At 38.5% G+C, this 16,543-nt stretch overlaps 1 protein-coding gene across 3 annotated transcripts in view; it reads left to right on the top strand.

The window, feature by feature from the left end:
- Nucleotides 1-16,543, top strand: part of TGFBR3 (transforming growth factor beta receptor 3) — a 114,727-nt gene that overhangs the window by 8,038 nt on the left and 90,146 nt on the right. For 2 of the 3 annotated variants that reach the window (XM_085231330.1, XM_085231328.1), the window contains exon 2: nucleotides 9,527-9,700. In XM_085231330.1, coding sequence (XP_085087456.1) covers nucleotides 9,625-9,700 — 76 coding nt within the window. In that variant the 5' untranslated portion in view covers nucleotides 9,527-9,624. Of the gene's footprint in view, nucleotides 1-4,632; nucleotides 4,898-9,526; nucleotides 9,701-16,543 lie in introns of those variants that run through there. The other variant, XM_085231329.1, reaches the window with a different exon arrangement.

Consider the following 16,543-nt stretch of genomic DNA (forward strand, 5'->3'; position numbering starts at 1 on the left):
GAAAAACATGAAAGCTGTTCATTCATATTCATTCTTTAATTAGTTCTTCAACTTGAGTTATTGCTGTTGGTTGTTAACAAATTGAATTGTGCTATATTTAACACTACTTTTTAATAGTTTCTCTAATTTTAATAGAGTAGTTGACCAATTTCAGATTTATTTATTATGCTGTTGCAGACTATTGCAAAATTGCGAGAGGTCAGCTGGAAAGGTTCACTGTTTCAAATAAGCTTAGTTGTAGCCTTGCAAGAGACCTATTTAGGTTTTGGGAGTATAACTTATCTGTAGGTCACAGGTTTGAAAAAGTCAATTATATACCTGAATGTATAGCTGCTCTGCATGGAAGGGGCTGCAATATAGAAGGTGATTGGAGGCGGGGGATTCACTTATACTCTGATTTTCTTAATAAGCATAGGCATTTCTGTTGGAAATTGCTGTAGTTTTGTTGCTTGAGTCAGGATGGTAAAAATAAATAATAACAAAACAGTCTCAGACTATCAAGGGAACCAACTGCACAGTGTAGATCTGCTGGAAACGTGCTTCTTTGTCAAGAAGCAGGAGGTGAATTGAAGAACTGTATGTCTTGTCTTAGATTCATGGAAGTAATTCATGAGGCTATAGCTGCATGTGGCACAATGTGACTGAGAACGGTGGTAGTCTCATATCAGCGAGGCTGTACTTGATTTCTTTTTCCTTCTGAGAGCGATTTGAGTGAAGCGAAATAGCATTCTGATCGACAAAACAGCTGTTGCAGGATTTGAAAAGCATGACTTTTTCTCATATTAAGGCTACTGAATTAGTGGACCAAGTCACTCCTCTTGTATGTGCAGCTTGCGCTACGCAGTGGATGAGCTTCCCCTCCTCTCTTTAAAATGACCAGTTTTTCTGAGTTCTTTTGGGTCAGGGATTTGGCTCACTCTGGAGATGAGGTACCGTGATTTTCTTCTTGCGTACATGGTGTGCAAATGATTTATTTATATGAACTTAGGAATGTGTTGTGGCCTTACGCATCTCAAACCTTCTGTTCAGAGTTTTTTGCAGTCCCTATGTGTAAATGTAATAAATAATGAAAGGCAGGAAATTCTGCATGGTAAAATTATGTAGGAGTATGTGTGCATTCTCAGTGGAATATGCCAGTGATATGGATCCTTGTTGAGACAAATCCTCCTCGCAGCACTCATAAATGATAGTTTTTATGGAAAAAGATTTTGCCTTAGCCTGAATGTGTTTCTCTGCCAAACAAATTAAATTACACATCTTTGGCAGACAATTAGTGAGAGGTTAGGTTACTCCTACATAAAGGGAAGCTCCTTTTGACTCATTCTTTTAACTGTGTAGAACTTTGTGGTCTTCCCTGTTTGTGTGGGAGAACTTTCCTATCTTACAGACGTGCATCTGCAAATCTAATGGCTGATGGTTAGCTTCTGACAAATGTGTTTAGCTTCTGTTGTAGTATAGCAGCCTGAAGAAATGCACTATTAATTTACCCGCTTTCTAATGTGCACCTTGTTTTAGAGAGCAAATTTCAGAACACACTTCTCTTGATTTATTGTTTTCCCTTCAAAAGGTGGTTTTGATGATGAATGTGGTTAGTTTCAACATACCCAGTAGTTAATATTTTAAGCTGCTCATTTACATCTTGTCAGATTTTGTGACCATGGTAGAGGGGAAGGCTGATTTGTGTCACTTCATCCCATTGCTCTGCATTGTTTTTCAGCATTTTTCAGTTTGCTGGTTAACATTCTTTCCCCTAAGAAAGGCTGCATCATTATATAGAATACTCATGCTTAGTGCCAGTCACGTTCTTTGCTGTCATCCCTTGTGATCTTCTCACAATTAACCCAGATAATTTCTTGTATATTAATATATTTAATGTAATTTAATGTAGGCCACCATTTGAAAACCAGTTCTCTAAATGTACAGAAGCAATTTCAAGATTTAAAATCGAGCAGAGACTGATTTAGCTTTGTTGCTGGTAGGGAGGCTGCATCTAGCAATAGTTCTAGATACAGTTCTAAAGTTTTGCAGATTAGTCTTGAAAAAATAACTGCATCAGCCATTCCTTGAGAGACTCAGTGGCTGAAATCTCTTACCCTGAGCAGAAGCCTTGCTACGTTGAAAACTTTCTGTGTTTCCTTTATGTGGCATAGCTGCAGAGAGATGATTCCCTAGGGGCATGTTGGCCTGGATAGGTGCATTAGAGCTGTTAACTTTTTATTTTAGGTGTGCAATTAGAAACTGAGCCAAATAAAACTTAAGATTAATGAAATTTGTGTGAGGTTGTTGGCTGCTGCTGCATTGGTGAAGAGTAAGATAGTCCAGTGCCAGGAAACCCATTCTGTTTCAAATTAGAAACCATTAAAAAAAAAAAAAAAGTAATTAGACCAAAGAAATTTAACCAGGAGAAGGTAAAATTGCTGAGAATTGCTCCATGCAGTTCATGATCTTCTTCATCCTGAAGACTCCTATGCAGCAGCAGCAGCAGTGTTTTTGTTTCAGAGTAAAATTTCCAGAAGCAACAAGCTCCATTAGAAAAACAGAAGTCTGGTTGCTGTTAGTGGCAGTGAGATATTGCTGGTTTTGCTCCTAGGATCCTGAGTTTTATTTCAGGTGCACACTTTCAGATTTCTTGGGCTGCCTTAGCAACTTGAATCCCATCTTATGTATATACAGTTTTGAGAAGCTTTTTCACTGCTTCTGCTGCCTGAATGCTCATCAGGAAGACATAATATAATTTTACCTCTGGTGCTCCCTGGTAAGGACAGTGAGATCTTTTCCAGAAGACAGAAGCAGAACTACCTGAAATAGTGTTATCTTTCCAGGTAGATAATGGAGGGGTGCTGTGGCCATGCAGAGGTGCCGTTATGACTCATTTGCTTGTGAAAGATGAGGCTTTCTGTGAGTTGCATGGAAAATATGTGGCTGAAGCTGGTACTAGATTCCAGGTTGCTTGAACCACTGTAGCTTAATAGCTGCTCAGCCTCCCAACCTCTTGTGCTCCTTTTAGAGACCCTCTGATGTAGGCTGTCCCTGAATACTGTGTGAAAGTAGAAAAGTTCTGATTCACCACTCAAGTTACGCATAGGATGTTTGCCTTGCTGTTAAGCTCTGTCTCCTGTGCCATGTGTATTCCCTTCCGTAGACTTTCAGTAATCTCTAGGAATTTCTCCTTTTGTTAAAAGGGAATCTGCACTGTAGTCTCTCCTTGAGGAAGAATCTTGTGTACTCCTTCCACTAAAAAAGACGCCTGAGTGCACTTCCTTCCCTTCCACCTATTGAAACCCTCCTACATCCTGATCCTGCAAGAGGCTATTCTCTTGTTTATGCTTTAAGTACAGCCTTGCCCCTGAGCTCATAAAGACTCAGTTGCATACCTCACTGGGTCTGGGGGAAGGGAAGTCCTGGGAACATACAAACGATTGATTTTTATCCTGTTTCTGTAAACTGTCTTTTGCTTTTGTGCTATGCTATGCAGTGATTATTTAGCTCAAGCTTCTGTGTTGTTTGGTTTCATGACTTTACTCTTCTGATCTAAACTCACAGCAATTAAAATCAACTGGCTAAGAAAGTGTTGGGAAGCTGGAGGAAAAATTAGTTATGAAATTATACTGAGAATAGCCACCATTATCCAAACTGGAGCCTCCTGGCAGCAGTGGGCAATATGTGTTTCGGGTAACAAAGTCAACTTAAGTAACATGTTGCTAAAAGGTGAAATATGTTTCACATGTTTTATGGACTGATTTGTGTATATTTTGTGGCAAGATACATTGTAATACATTAATATGAAGATAAGTTAATGGAATGTTAAAAACAAAAGTCACTCAGAATGGAGTGGCACAATTGCTAAATGGCATAAAATATCTTCCCTTGGCACTTGTCCAGTTCCCATAGCCTTTAACAGTGACTTGTTGAAATGTCCCATTACAAGCACAGCAGCATGTGAACTGCAGGACATCAGAGTTACTTTTTCCCTGGGCTTCTGATATGTCAGGATTTTTGGTTTTATTACTATTCATATACTCCCTGAAAATGAAACCACTTTGATGTTTCTAAACCAGAATCTATCCCCTTAATAGTTTATGAGTGAGTTACTGTTTTCAGTTCTCAATGGTGGAACTTTATGTATATGCTTTGGACAGAGGCATTAAAAATACATAGAAACTTTCAATCCCGCATTAATATTTGCTGACCCTATTAGTCAGCTTTCCAACCTGTGCATGTACAAATCACACAGAATTGACAGGGGATAAATGTCATCTAATAAAAAAGGAATCTGCTAAAATGCATATTTAATAGGAATGGAGTTATAAATAAACTCTTCCAAAATTGCTCTATGGCTAAGTTTATAGAGCTGCTCGTGTAGTTAACCATCTGTGAAATTTTTGTTGAGCATAGGCATACTTGATTACAAATGATTGCCTTTTATTACTTATGCATGGAATGTATGTATTTCTTGCACTCGCGTGGTGAGCCAGCATGGGCAAGTGGGAGAAAAACTGGTTAAATAAACGAAATGGTTGCCATGCGTAAAACAAACAAACAAAAAGTGAAAAAGCTTTGGCTGTGAAGGCCTTCTTGGATAGCCTAGAGACTTGGGTTTGCGTTGCTATAGCAAAACAACACAAAGGGACAGATCCTGCTGGCTTCACTCAAGCATCCCCATTCACTTCAGTGGGACTTCTGACGTGGTTTAGAGAAAGATTTCTGGTTTGCTTTGCTGCAGAAGCATTTGTAGAGAGCTGTGTCACTTCTGGCACTGTGCACAGAAAGAAGACAGAAATAGAAGAGTCCATGTGGATAAGGAGGAGAGGAAGTGGAAGTTATTCTTCAAGCAGTGAAGGAAAAGATTAGACAAGGAGGATGATAGAGTTAAGGCAAGGGAAGAACTGTGGGGAAGGTAGGTGGTGATTGGAGAAATGGTGGCTATTAGGGAAAAGGCTTAAATGAACAGATATGAAAGGGGAAAAGTAAAGCAATAAGAACCCAATTTGGCAATGACTATGGGGAACTCCTGCTCCGCAAAGTCTTAGATTCTGTTATTTCCCATTAGTGAGGGCTGGGAAATCCTTAGTAGAATGGTGTTTTTAAGAGGGTACAGCATGCTTCCAACTTCTGAATTCTTTGGTCATGTAGTAGCATTAAAGGCAACTTTCTAGATCCAAGGATAGCTTTAAAAAGTCCATAGAAGATTGGAATTCTGAGAAAAGCTTTATCCATCAAAATTCTGATGGACAAACTATAATGCTTCATATTTCCTCCTCTTCTTGCTCCTCTCATGTGCTTCATCATATGTTTCCCCCCCTCATTTTCCCCAGTCATCTTTAAAACCTAATAAAATCTTCCCTTAAGGTTTTTCCTGATGTTCTCAATAGCACTCATTTCTGATTGCATCTGCAAAACGATACTTTTCAGTGAAGCAGCTCTTTCGTAGTGTTTAGGCCCTCATTTTTATCAGGACTAGTGGCCTCTACCCCAGCAAAAAATGTTCCTACCAGGCTATGCTTCTTTGACCGTGAGTCTTCAGTGACTCCAGATTCAGATGCCCTCTTTTGTCCACCTTTCTTACAGCTTGTAGTAGTTTAGAACATAGGGATGAAAATAGTATGTTCAGTAATCTAGAAGCCCTCATGTCATCTTCTTCCACTTCCTCATCAGGACTTTTTGATTATACTTTTAATATTCCCTTTCATGACCTCAGTTGCAAAAATAGCTATCCAGATATACCCCAAAGGAAAAGATGGTTCTCTTGGAAATTTCATTTGCATCTCAAATTAACTAAGATTTCTGTTTATTTCTTGGGTAAATAGTTTATGCTCCCAATCCTTTTGCACAGCTTTCTTCTCTTGTTTCAAAGAAAATATCCCACCATTCAGTGGACTGCATCAACTTTTCCTCATTTGCAGGTTTCGTGTATTCTTTAACTACAGAAGGTTTCACACTGATGCAAAATGCGACATGTTTTGCACTAGAGCACACATTTTCTTTTTTTGTTTCTCTTTGGTACTGTCAGATGATACAGGTAAAACTTCATAGCTGACTTGTGAAAGACTGATACTGGTCAAAACACCAACATTCTATTGAGTACAGGTTGCCAAATGGAGTGGATTGTGATGGTAGGGACCTAAGGACCATCTGGTTCCCATCACCCTGCCATGAGTGGAGACATCTTCCCAGGCTAACCAGAGCCCTATCCAACTTGGCCTTGAATACCTCCAGTGATGGGGCACTCACAGCTTCTCTGTGCAACCTGTGCCAGTGCCTCAACAAATTCATAAGAATTTTTCAGAATATCTAAATCCACCCTCTTCCAGTTTGAAGGCATTACGCCTTGTCCTGTCACTATGTGCCTTTGTAAGAAAGCCTTCTCCGGCTTTCCTGTAGGTCCCTTTTAGGTACTGAATGATGGCTTGCTGTAGGTTCTCCGTGGAGCCTTCTCCAGGCTCTCCCAGTTTGGCTTCACAAGGCAGGCGCTCCAGTCCTCTGAACATTTTTGTGGCCCTTCTCTGGACCTGCTCCAACATCTCCATGTCCTTCTTGTTCTGGGGATCACAGAGCTGAATGCAGTCCTCCAGGTGTTTTGGAGTAGGGAGCAAGGATCTCTTCTTTTGGCCTGCTGCTCACGCTGCTTTTGATGTGACACAGAGTATGGTTGGCTTTGTGGGCTGTGAGCACACATTATTTTCAGTAAGAAATGACATAAAATATGCAAGGCAAACCAGTGCCCCCTTTTCTTCTGTGGTGCCTTTTTCTTTTTCTTTTTTTTTTTTTTTTTTTTTTTTTTTTTGCTTTTAAGTACCCTCTCTGAAACTGCTGAGCTAGCTGTTAAGGACCTGTGACTTAAAATTGACACATGATCAAGTTTTCCAAAATACTGACAAGTTGCATGTTTGGTAGGTTTATTCTTAAGTTAATTATTAGTCAGATACTTGTCTGTGCTTGACTTAACTTGCTTTATTCCAGACATCTGTGTAGCTGGGAGTTCCTAAATTCATGAAAATTGCTGTCAGTTTGTTGCCCTTTCACATGGTCTCTCCAGGGGTGAAATTTTCCCTCCTTTTTAATTCTGTGAATGCTTATTTTCAAGCAAATGAACTCATTCTTCAGGAAGATTTTAAAATTTTCATTTAATTTTTATTATTTCAGCCTTTGACCTGGCAGAACTGAAGAGAAGGTTAGGGCTTTTGGTTTGTACTCTGTCAGCTCTGAGTTACAAATGTTTTGGTTGCTGGGTGGCAGGGATAAAATATCATTCTTTTCTTTTTCACTTGAGAATGAAAGTATTCTCTCCCCCTTTTAAATAATCTGCACCAAATCAATGCTGAATCCGAACTTGTTATTTTAGCATACCTAGGTAGATGGTCACTACAGAATGGGATGCTCAACTGTTCTTAGCAACACAGCTTTATCTCTACTTCTTTCTCTCTACTCCTCATTTCTGCATAGCTGTGTAAGTTATAAAAATGTCACTGAAGAATGAGAGGTTTGTTCTGATGGCAGTTATCTGAGTAATATCATTGCATTCTTATTTAGTGTGTGTGCTCAGGTTGCTCAAGTTGCTCTTTTTGTTTTTCCTTTTGTTCAGTGTTGAGCTAGTGGTGCATAATCAAGTTTCTGAATGCTCATTTGTTGCCTATTTGCTCTTTCAGTGTGTTGTGATGATCTTTTATAGAGTCATAGACTTTCCTGAGTTGGAGGGGACCTGCAAGTATCACAGAGTTCATAAAAGGCAACGTGGCTAGAAGCCTTTCGATACGCTGTGTTTATCATTTGTTTTTATGGCAGCACTTAAAAGTTGAATTAACAATCAAATACTCTGAGTACGTTAAGGTTTCTCTTCATCTAGAGAAGTAGCAACAAATGATTCCAGCTCATATTTGACTTCCAAAATGATGTTCAATATCTGCCACAAATTCCTTATGGCTTGCCATTTTGGCATTAAACTTGTTTGATTTGGATCTTCATGTTCAAAGCTTCTGTGTTTAAAGGATTGTCCAACACTCCTGTCGACAACTCATTTCCCTTTAATGAAGGTTGGCCTTAATTTACCGCAAAGTTCAGTTTCCCTTCTGGTTTGATGAGTTTAGCTGTGTAACCTTGCATTCTTGGTGTATGTGTTTGTGTGTAACAAGAGGTATCTGGGAACTCACGTATTGCTTCCAGTAGGCTCAGGATGAATTAGTTTTACAAGCCCTGTAAATTGTCCAGGGAAGCTGTGATTTTCTGAGGTTTTCCTGTTTTGAGCTGTTTTCGGTCTCTAGCATTGCTTATGTCTGTTCATCCTTCTCCAGATTATTTTTTTTTTTCCTTGAAGATACACAGATCTTTTCACTGTGCAAAGGAATGAATGTCCCTCTTTAGAGTTTGCTGTAAACTTGTTTTCTCTAGAATGAGCTCCAATTGTTAGAATTACAGGAGTTACCATTTCTTTAAGGGGTTTCCTTTCTTTGTTGCTAAAATGCATTAGAAAGTATCAGTTCTAGACTTTCAGCCAGAAATTCTGTTTTTAGCACACTGTTAGGGAATGCAAGTCAGACTGCTTCTATGAGGGAACACAGAGCTTGAGAGCAGGCCACGTGGAGCCTGTGTCGTAATGGGTACCTGGCTCCTTTCCTGTGTCCTGTGTTTCCATCCTGCAAGAAATATGTTACCCAGGGCACCTGATAAGGATGCAAAGCATATGAGATTGATATCACATCCAATCAAATACAATGTTCTCATTTGCTACCTACTTGGCCCATGGTCTCATTCTACACATAGATTGCTGGAGATAGATTAAAAAAAAAAAAAAAAAAAAAAAAAAGTGGAATATGGTGTTGTATGTATTACACTTATTTCCCCATAAAAATATGTGGTATGCATTTGATCAGAAGTTTTTACAGTTTTCCAGTGTTTGCAAGTATCCATTGTATTGTCACTTGTTTGTCCAGAACATCCAAGATTTTTGTTTATTTTTAATGGCCTGGTACATAAAGTAATGAAATCTCTTTAAATATTAGGAAATGTTAACGTCAACTGGTCTTGAGAAGATTTCAGAATATATTATGCTGAGAAATGAATCACATTTATCATGTTACCCATAAATCATCTAATTCACACATGAAACATTTATTTTTGGTGTAATAAAGCTAGCAACGGATAAATAAATGAATATTTAAGTATCCTAGGGAATTTGAATAGTTAAAATAAACTTGTCTGAGACTGAATGCTGTTTACAGGCTTCAGCAGGACAATTATTAATTGACAAAAAGGAACTCTGGGTTTTCACTTCCAAGAAGATCACCACTTGCACAGTGCATGATACTGAAGAGCAGTGACTGCCAAGAAGTGCTCAAGTGCAGAGGGGAAAGAGTGCTAGGCTACCACTGCCCAGACTGTCTGGCAATATGAACTGCACTCCTCCAATACTCTCTTGAGGAAGGGAGTTCTATTTCTCTTATTACAAGAAAGATAATTTTCAATAGCTAGTAACTTTTCTGTAAGTTGTATTTATATTGTTGTTTTTTTTTTTTTTTACTTCTTTCTGTAGGCAATTAGAAGTCTGGAAGATTTGATTTCAAAGCACACTACAATTTTCAAAGAAAGTAAATCTACATGAAGAGCTACAGAAGGAGCTGATTTAAGAAGATGGTGTTTGCGAAAATGTCTTCAAGTTGTGCTACTCCAGTGTTTGCTTTGATGATTTTGTGTTTTGCAGATGCAGGTAGGTGATGTTATGTAAATCATTCATTCAGTGTAACTTATTGTATATACCCATAATTATTGATCAAAAGTAGGGCTTAACACAGGAAAAACATAGGCCAGTTAGTGTGACGGTGTGTGAAATGCTGTTTCTATAAGAGTTTTCATGCAGCTATCTTCCCAATTAAAACCATTCAAGAACTGCAGTTCATACCAGCTTAGTGATTCCTTCAAGGTCTCCAGTCTATAATTACACTATGACTGTTTAGTTTATAGAAAAGAAATTAGACAAAAATTCCAGACCAGTAAGCCTGAAGGATATTGTAATAGAGCACTGAAACATCTTTCTTCTCCTATGGGACAAGCTTCACCTATGTCATTTCTGACAGTTGTCTGATTTGTTTCAAAGTTAACTGTCAATGGTGACAATAAAGTCCTTTCTGTTAAAAGTTGTTGGTGTTACTGGAGCTCTCATGGGCTAGGAAGATGCATTGCTGTTTATAGGGATTGTGCCTGCTGTGCATCTTGTCCTCAGCAGGGTTTTTTATAATTCTATGTTGCAAGAACTTGTGACAGATAAATGAGAAAGATCCATAGACTTCAAGTACCAAGATTATATTGAAGTTTCTTCAAGTGCTGAAGTGATTCTTCTGAGTATGTTTGTTTGTCGAAGTTCTTCCTGTGGTTACAAGGGGAAGCCTCTTATGTGTCCAGTTTGATTACAACATGGATCACTAGAGAAGTAGCCAAATGGATATATAGTCAGTCAAAATGAGGTAGTGGGAAAAGTGGACAATGGACAGAAGGCTTTCTTAAATCTGAGATGTCCTCATTGTGGAAAAGATGACCAGCTTTGGAAGAGATGTGGCTGAGCAATTAAATATGTTACAATTTGGCTTCCTTTCACCATCAGCATGGAAATTCATGTTGTTTCAAGCCCTCAAACCTTGTGGGACTTTCTCGGGGGCTGACCTCCTGAAGGCATCCATCCAGCATTAGTAACTTCGATTATTTAATAGTACATGATGTTAACATTTTGCAATAGCTTCATTACAGATGAACTTTTAGCAATACAGGGTGTGTCAGAGTGTCTGTGGCCTGAGCTGAGGGTATGAATGCTGATCTTGGCTCAGGAGGGATTACTTTGTGTGACTCTGAGTCATTGTCAATTCATGAAAAATCTACTTTAAGGGAAAGTACCAGTGTAGAAAATAAAAACTGCATTCTAGTTCATAGCAATCACGGTTCCATTTTATTGTTGAGATTGCTTAATGCCAGCTTTAATTAAAAACACTACTTTAAAGGTGCTATCAAATACAGTACTACTGTGAGAAAGTTATCCAGTGTACCTTAGCACCTCTCTGTTTTGTGACCACTTATGTTTCTTTTTGGCTTTACTTCCAAATTCTGTGTTTTACTCCATTGACAGCTATTTCAAAATCAAAATTGCCACGGATCTGATTAGATACTTATTCATGAAATGTTCATAGAATGCTCCTGGCTGTAAAGGACTTCTGCAAGCACAGTCCAGCCCCCTGCCCTGAGCAGGGCTAGCTTCCAAGTTGGTTCACTCTGGAGATCCTTCCCACTATCTGAGTGGGAATAAGAGAAGAAAAGAAGGGAGTAGTGGGGTCAGTTGATTAGGGAGAAGATAGAAGGGAGTCCTACTGTCATGGTTTCTGGCTGTGCCTGCTCAGTGGGTTTTGGTTTTGTTCTGTACTTTTTCATTTTGCAGTAAATTCTTAATGAGAAAGATGAGTGTCATTTAAAATGTATCATGATTACAGTAAAATACAAGCAATAAGAAACTGATGGATTGTGCTGACGGAGGGGAATAGATTGAGATGAAGCAAATACTGTTACAGCTGAGGAAGGACAGCTCTGTGAAGGTTATTTAAAGAGAGCTTTTGCAATGTTTTCCTGTTAATGTAAACAATTAAACTTTACAGTCACAGAAGTAAATGAGAGAGTTTGTGGTTATAAGTGAAACAGGGATGGGAGCAAGCAGTCTGTTTTCAGTGTGGAAAAAGCAGTGGCAAATGACTGAGCTATTGTCAGTGTGATGGCCACAGTCTTGGCTGTTAAACACCAGAGCACAGAACTCTCCCTTATCAAACCTGAATAATTAACAAACTAGTACTTCCCATAGTACAAATAAAACTAAGAAATGTAAATAAAACTGAGAAGTATAAATAAAATCCCTGCATGCCTGTGGTGAGGCCTGGGGGAGGCAGGGGGCAGCATGCCACCTCCCTGGGGTGTTGATTTTTATGTATTGAGCCTTTTTCCAGCCTCCTCTTTATTTCTTAAGTAGTGAGGCTGATACTGGAGAGCAAACCTTTCTTTTGTTAGTCCCCCACTGATATTGAAGATCTTGTTTCTCATTTTCTAATATTTTCAGCTTTGTTATCTTTTTGGATACAGTGAATCTTCTAGGCAGAATCTCCATTGCTTTTCATTTTGCTTTTTCAAGTAGTTGTGTGTTAAATATATATATTGAAAAACAACAACAACAATAAAAACTGAGTTAGATGTCATGATGCACAAAGATGCATATTCAAACCTGAACTAAAAGGCTGCATATTCTTCATGCTAATCAACTAAGGCATACACTTCACTGATTTTTGCTTTGGAAATGGTTTTATATAAATATTCAAATAATTTTTCTCTATTTCTTCTTATTTCTGAGATGTATGTATCTAAATGCTTATATGAATCTGTTTTACTTCCACCCTGTGCACTGATTTCTTGTACTCTCATATTTCTGCTGCTTCAGTTGTACTGTCTGCGATTTTTCTTCTGAATGGAAAGTCCAGAGCAGGATGGTGAGGAGAATTGCTGGCAAACTATCTGCTTGTCTGAAGGAGTTAGAGTTTTGAAGTGTGCTTGAACAAAGATCAGGCAACCTGCAGTAGGAACTCCACCTAGGCTCCAAGAACTGCACATGCTGCAGCCGTGCATAACCTCATAAGCAAGTCTAGCTTTGTAGTTTTGAGGGTAAAAATATGCGGTCCTAATGTAGCCTGGATCAAAGACTGAAATATTTACTTAATAGCAAATTTGTGCCATTGGGTGCATGATGTCTTGATAAAAAGCCTTAGAGAAGTTTAAATGTGTACCTGTCCTAGAGCCTGAGGGCCTGACGTTCAACAATGTAGCTTTTACTAAGAGAGTGGGAAGCATTTTTTAATTTGGATCTCTTTTCTTTTTTCCATCTGAACATATTGCCTAGCTGTTTACAATAAAACAGAAGAGTGATGCAGACTGTGGGTCTGCGCTGTCTGAGGTAGATCTTTAGGTAGCGCAAATTGTCCCTGCTGTGGACAAAGCAGTGTAGCCATGGTGTCTGATATGACCAAAAATTGCCCATGCGGCTATGTTCACATTCCTCTGACACACCTAATGTTTTGTGTTCCTTGTGCTTACCTTGTAGATATGTCTCATTGCAATGCTGTTGTGGTCAGGCCAGTGGAGAGACTGTTGGAGTTGAATTATAAGTGGATATATGTTGCACAATTCATCCTCTATTATATAAACTTATAGATTTTCTTCTCTTATTACATCTGCCTTTGTTGTTTTCTTTCAACAGCCGTATTCCCTCCTTCTCTTTCAACAGCCGTATTCCCTCCTTCTCTACTATTTGTTACCCTCACTTTTTTTTTTTTGTCTCCATGTTCTTGTTCTTATGAGCAACCTTGTGTTTAGAGCATGTGCTTCATTGTCAAAAATTTCAACATGCTATTTGCTTGTATGCTGATCTCTTGAGTCTAGACTGCCCCTACGTATGGTGATGATGGGTGTCCTATTAGCAAGCATAACAGTAGGAAGAAACAGGCCCTGTCATGGCATCTTTTCTTTGTTTACTTTAAGAAGAATTTCCCTCAACCTTGAGCACTGTGAAAGCAATATAGGAGTCTTCAAAGTGCAATAGAAACTCCTTCCACTCTAAAGTGATTGAAAGAAAGTCACCTTAAAAAGGAGTCACACAAATTTCCTTCCCTTTTGGACAATGTTTATTGCATATTTCCCAGATGTAAGATACTGGCTTTATTTTCCCTAAAAATATTTGTTGCCAGAGGTGTGGGGTTTTTTGTTTAAACTGTGGTTAGAGGATGAAAACAGAGGTTTAATCTCAAATTATTAGAATTAAAGTGAAGTGCAAACTAGTTTTGACATCAAATGCATAAAGATTTTACTCTCTACCTCCCTCTTCCTTTAGTTCATTATTGCTATAACCAACCTCTACCTTTCTTGAAATACTGCCCAGTAATTTCTGCTTCTCAAGCATCTGGATGAGCGAGTCTGCTAGGGAAGTTGGACTCAGAGTGTTTAAAGACATGTACGCTCACAGAGGAGCTGAAGGAGCAGCAGGTGGTTTGTGTGCCACCTGGCTTGTGCTGTTCTTGTGCCACTGCCATGCTGTGTGCCAGCAGGGCTGGAAGGGAGCAGCTGTGTTCCTTTAAGAAGGGCTCATCTCTCAGTTCTGAGAAATGCTAATTAGGAACCACTGACAGCTCTGCTGTTTGGTGATCTACTCCTGTGTACATTAGTTTCTTAATGTAATCGGTCTGTCTCTCAAGTGAATCAGATCTGGTGTCATTTCTCTGTGGCTTAGGCTTAAACAGTATTTTTATCTTCAAAAAAACACAAATTTCTGGAAAACTTGAAGTGCCTGGATACAAAGAAAGGCTATATATTTCAAAAGAGAATTGTATTGCAGCCTCAGAATTGCTGGAACTCAGCAGGCTGCATTTTTCCTTTATCAGCAAGACTCTGAAGCTATAAACAGAGTTGAATTTCTGAACACTGCACCCGCATGGAGGGGTTGTAGGTCCCGATTCAGCAAAACAACTGAGAATATGTCTGAGTGCTTTGCTGAAGCAGAACATTTATAAGTGAATTTGAAAGTCTCATTCTTTGATTAAAACTGACTCTGGATGATGCCAAAGGAATTCTAAGAAATACCAAGCCCTTAATGCAGTTCTTGAATTACATGGATGCAGGCAAATGGTAGCATTACTGAGCATCTCTGGAGGATAGCATCCAACTGATGAAAAACAGTTATACAGAAAATTTTAAGGTGTGGTATGTTTAATGACATTAATCCTTGTCTTTCTGAGCAAATTTATTATGTCTTATTTAAGAGAAACTAGTCTTTAAGAAGTTATAAGCATCACATAATAATTTTATAAATACTACGCTAAAAATAATTCTTCTGTTTTCTGAAGGGAATTGGGATTTGGGATTTTGCTTGTAGATCTTTAAATATCCTTTCCTCTACTACAGGCCCTTGTTAATGCTGTTTTAGCTTCTCCATTTGTCATTTGTCTTAAAAATAACACAACTCCTTAATCTCGATGATAAAGTGAAAAGGGCTTATTAGTTAACTAAAAACATGTATACCAAAGAGAGATACAGAAGTTTCCTGAGCCCATCATATCTTTGGTGAAGTAGTAGGTACTCTGGAACATACCCCATTCCTTACCTTCTAACTAGTATGTATTTATCCTTAAAACATTTTTATTTTCTTTCGTATCTGTTTTAAAATTCTTCTCCCATCAAATGACCTCAGCTGGTCTTAATGTTATTCACCCCATAGTTCTCTTGAATCTGCTTACCTTCACTTTTTTTTGTGCTTGGCTTTTTCTTTTGCTGTAGAATAACATAACTTCTGTAATTTGGACTAAGCAGAGGCATGTACAAACAACAGACTTCTATCTGTTGACACAAGACAGGAAAAATCAAGCTTCAAGGACTGTAGTGCCTCAAAACCCAGCATTCCCCAGTGTGATCCTAGATGTCTCGACAAGAAAGGGAGGATACGCTGTTAGAAACACAGTTGTTGCTTTCACATGGAAAATTTGAGTTTCTATAGCACATTTTCTTTGATAAGCTTTTCCACTTAAATATATTTGCATGTGTCAACATAGTTATTTCTGTACTGGTTTCCTATTGTATAAAGAGAACGTAAGGACCAGGCATGTTCCTTTTCACAGAAGAGAAATACATTTATTCTCTGGTGCTAATGATATTAAATGGAACTGAAATTCCTCAGGCTATAAGTCAGAGGAGAGATGAATTTGGAGTAGAAAAAAAAAAAATTAGCACAGAGGCTGTGCAGTGTTCTATTACCTGGAGGCACTGGGTTGGATTCCTCTTTTGTGTAAGCTTGTTCTCTGTCAATGGAATTTCACCAAGGATATATTTTGACCCCAGGTGACAAAAACAGAGGTTTTTAATAATTTTGTGAGGTGTAACTGTTTTAAGCACAATGTGCTTTTCTTTATATTTTTCAGTGTACTTTGTAAAAGATGGAGCTATTGTTCCCTTATTTAGCAACTGCAACACTGTGGGACTTACTAATAGGTATTTAATAAAAAAGGGATTTTAACTGTCAGAGATGGAAACTGAGAATATATTTATTCCTTCATTATTGGAAGCAGTACATAGAGGAGCACACAGAGCCATTCAGCAGTAAGCTGTGGAAACATCTTTGAGGTTTGTTGCTGTTTACGTTTTCAGCAAGTTTTACTTTACTCTCGAACAGTCCTTGTTTGTTGTCTGTTCCCCTCTCCTTCTCCCTGTGCATTCCTTATTACTATTTATTAATTTTTGTTTAACGTGCTGCCACAAGCAGGTGAATAATTGATTTTTGTGCTAATCTTCTCTTCTTCATGCATGTTAGCATCTTGACATGCATAGGCTGAGATGTTGCGTCCAGCTTCCCCAAAAGTTTGAAGTTAATTATGGGAGCTCTGCTTTGCTTTTAGTTACACTGGCATGATTTTGAAACAGCTTTACTGTCTCCAAAGAAGCTGTGATTAAAGCAGCACAGAGCAGACAACTGTTCACTGAATATCTGGCT

The sequence above is a fragment of the Meleagris gallopavo genome, chromosome 10 (assembly GCF_905368555.1).
Source record: "Meleagris gallopavo chromosome 10, MGAL_WU_HG_1.1, whole genome shotgun sequence".
NCBI lineage: Eukaryota > Metazoa > Chordata > Aves > Galliformes > Phasianidae > Meleagris > Meleagris gallopavo.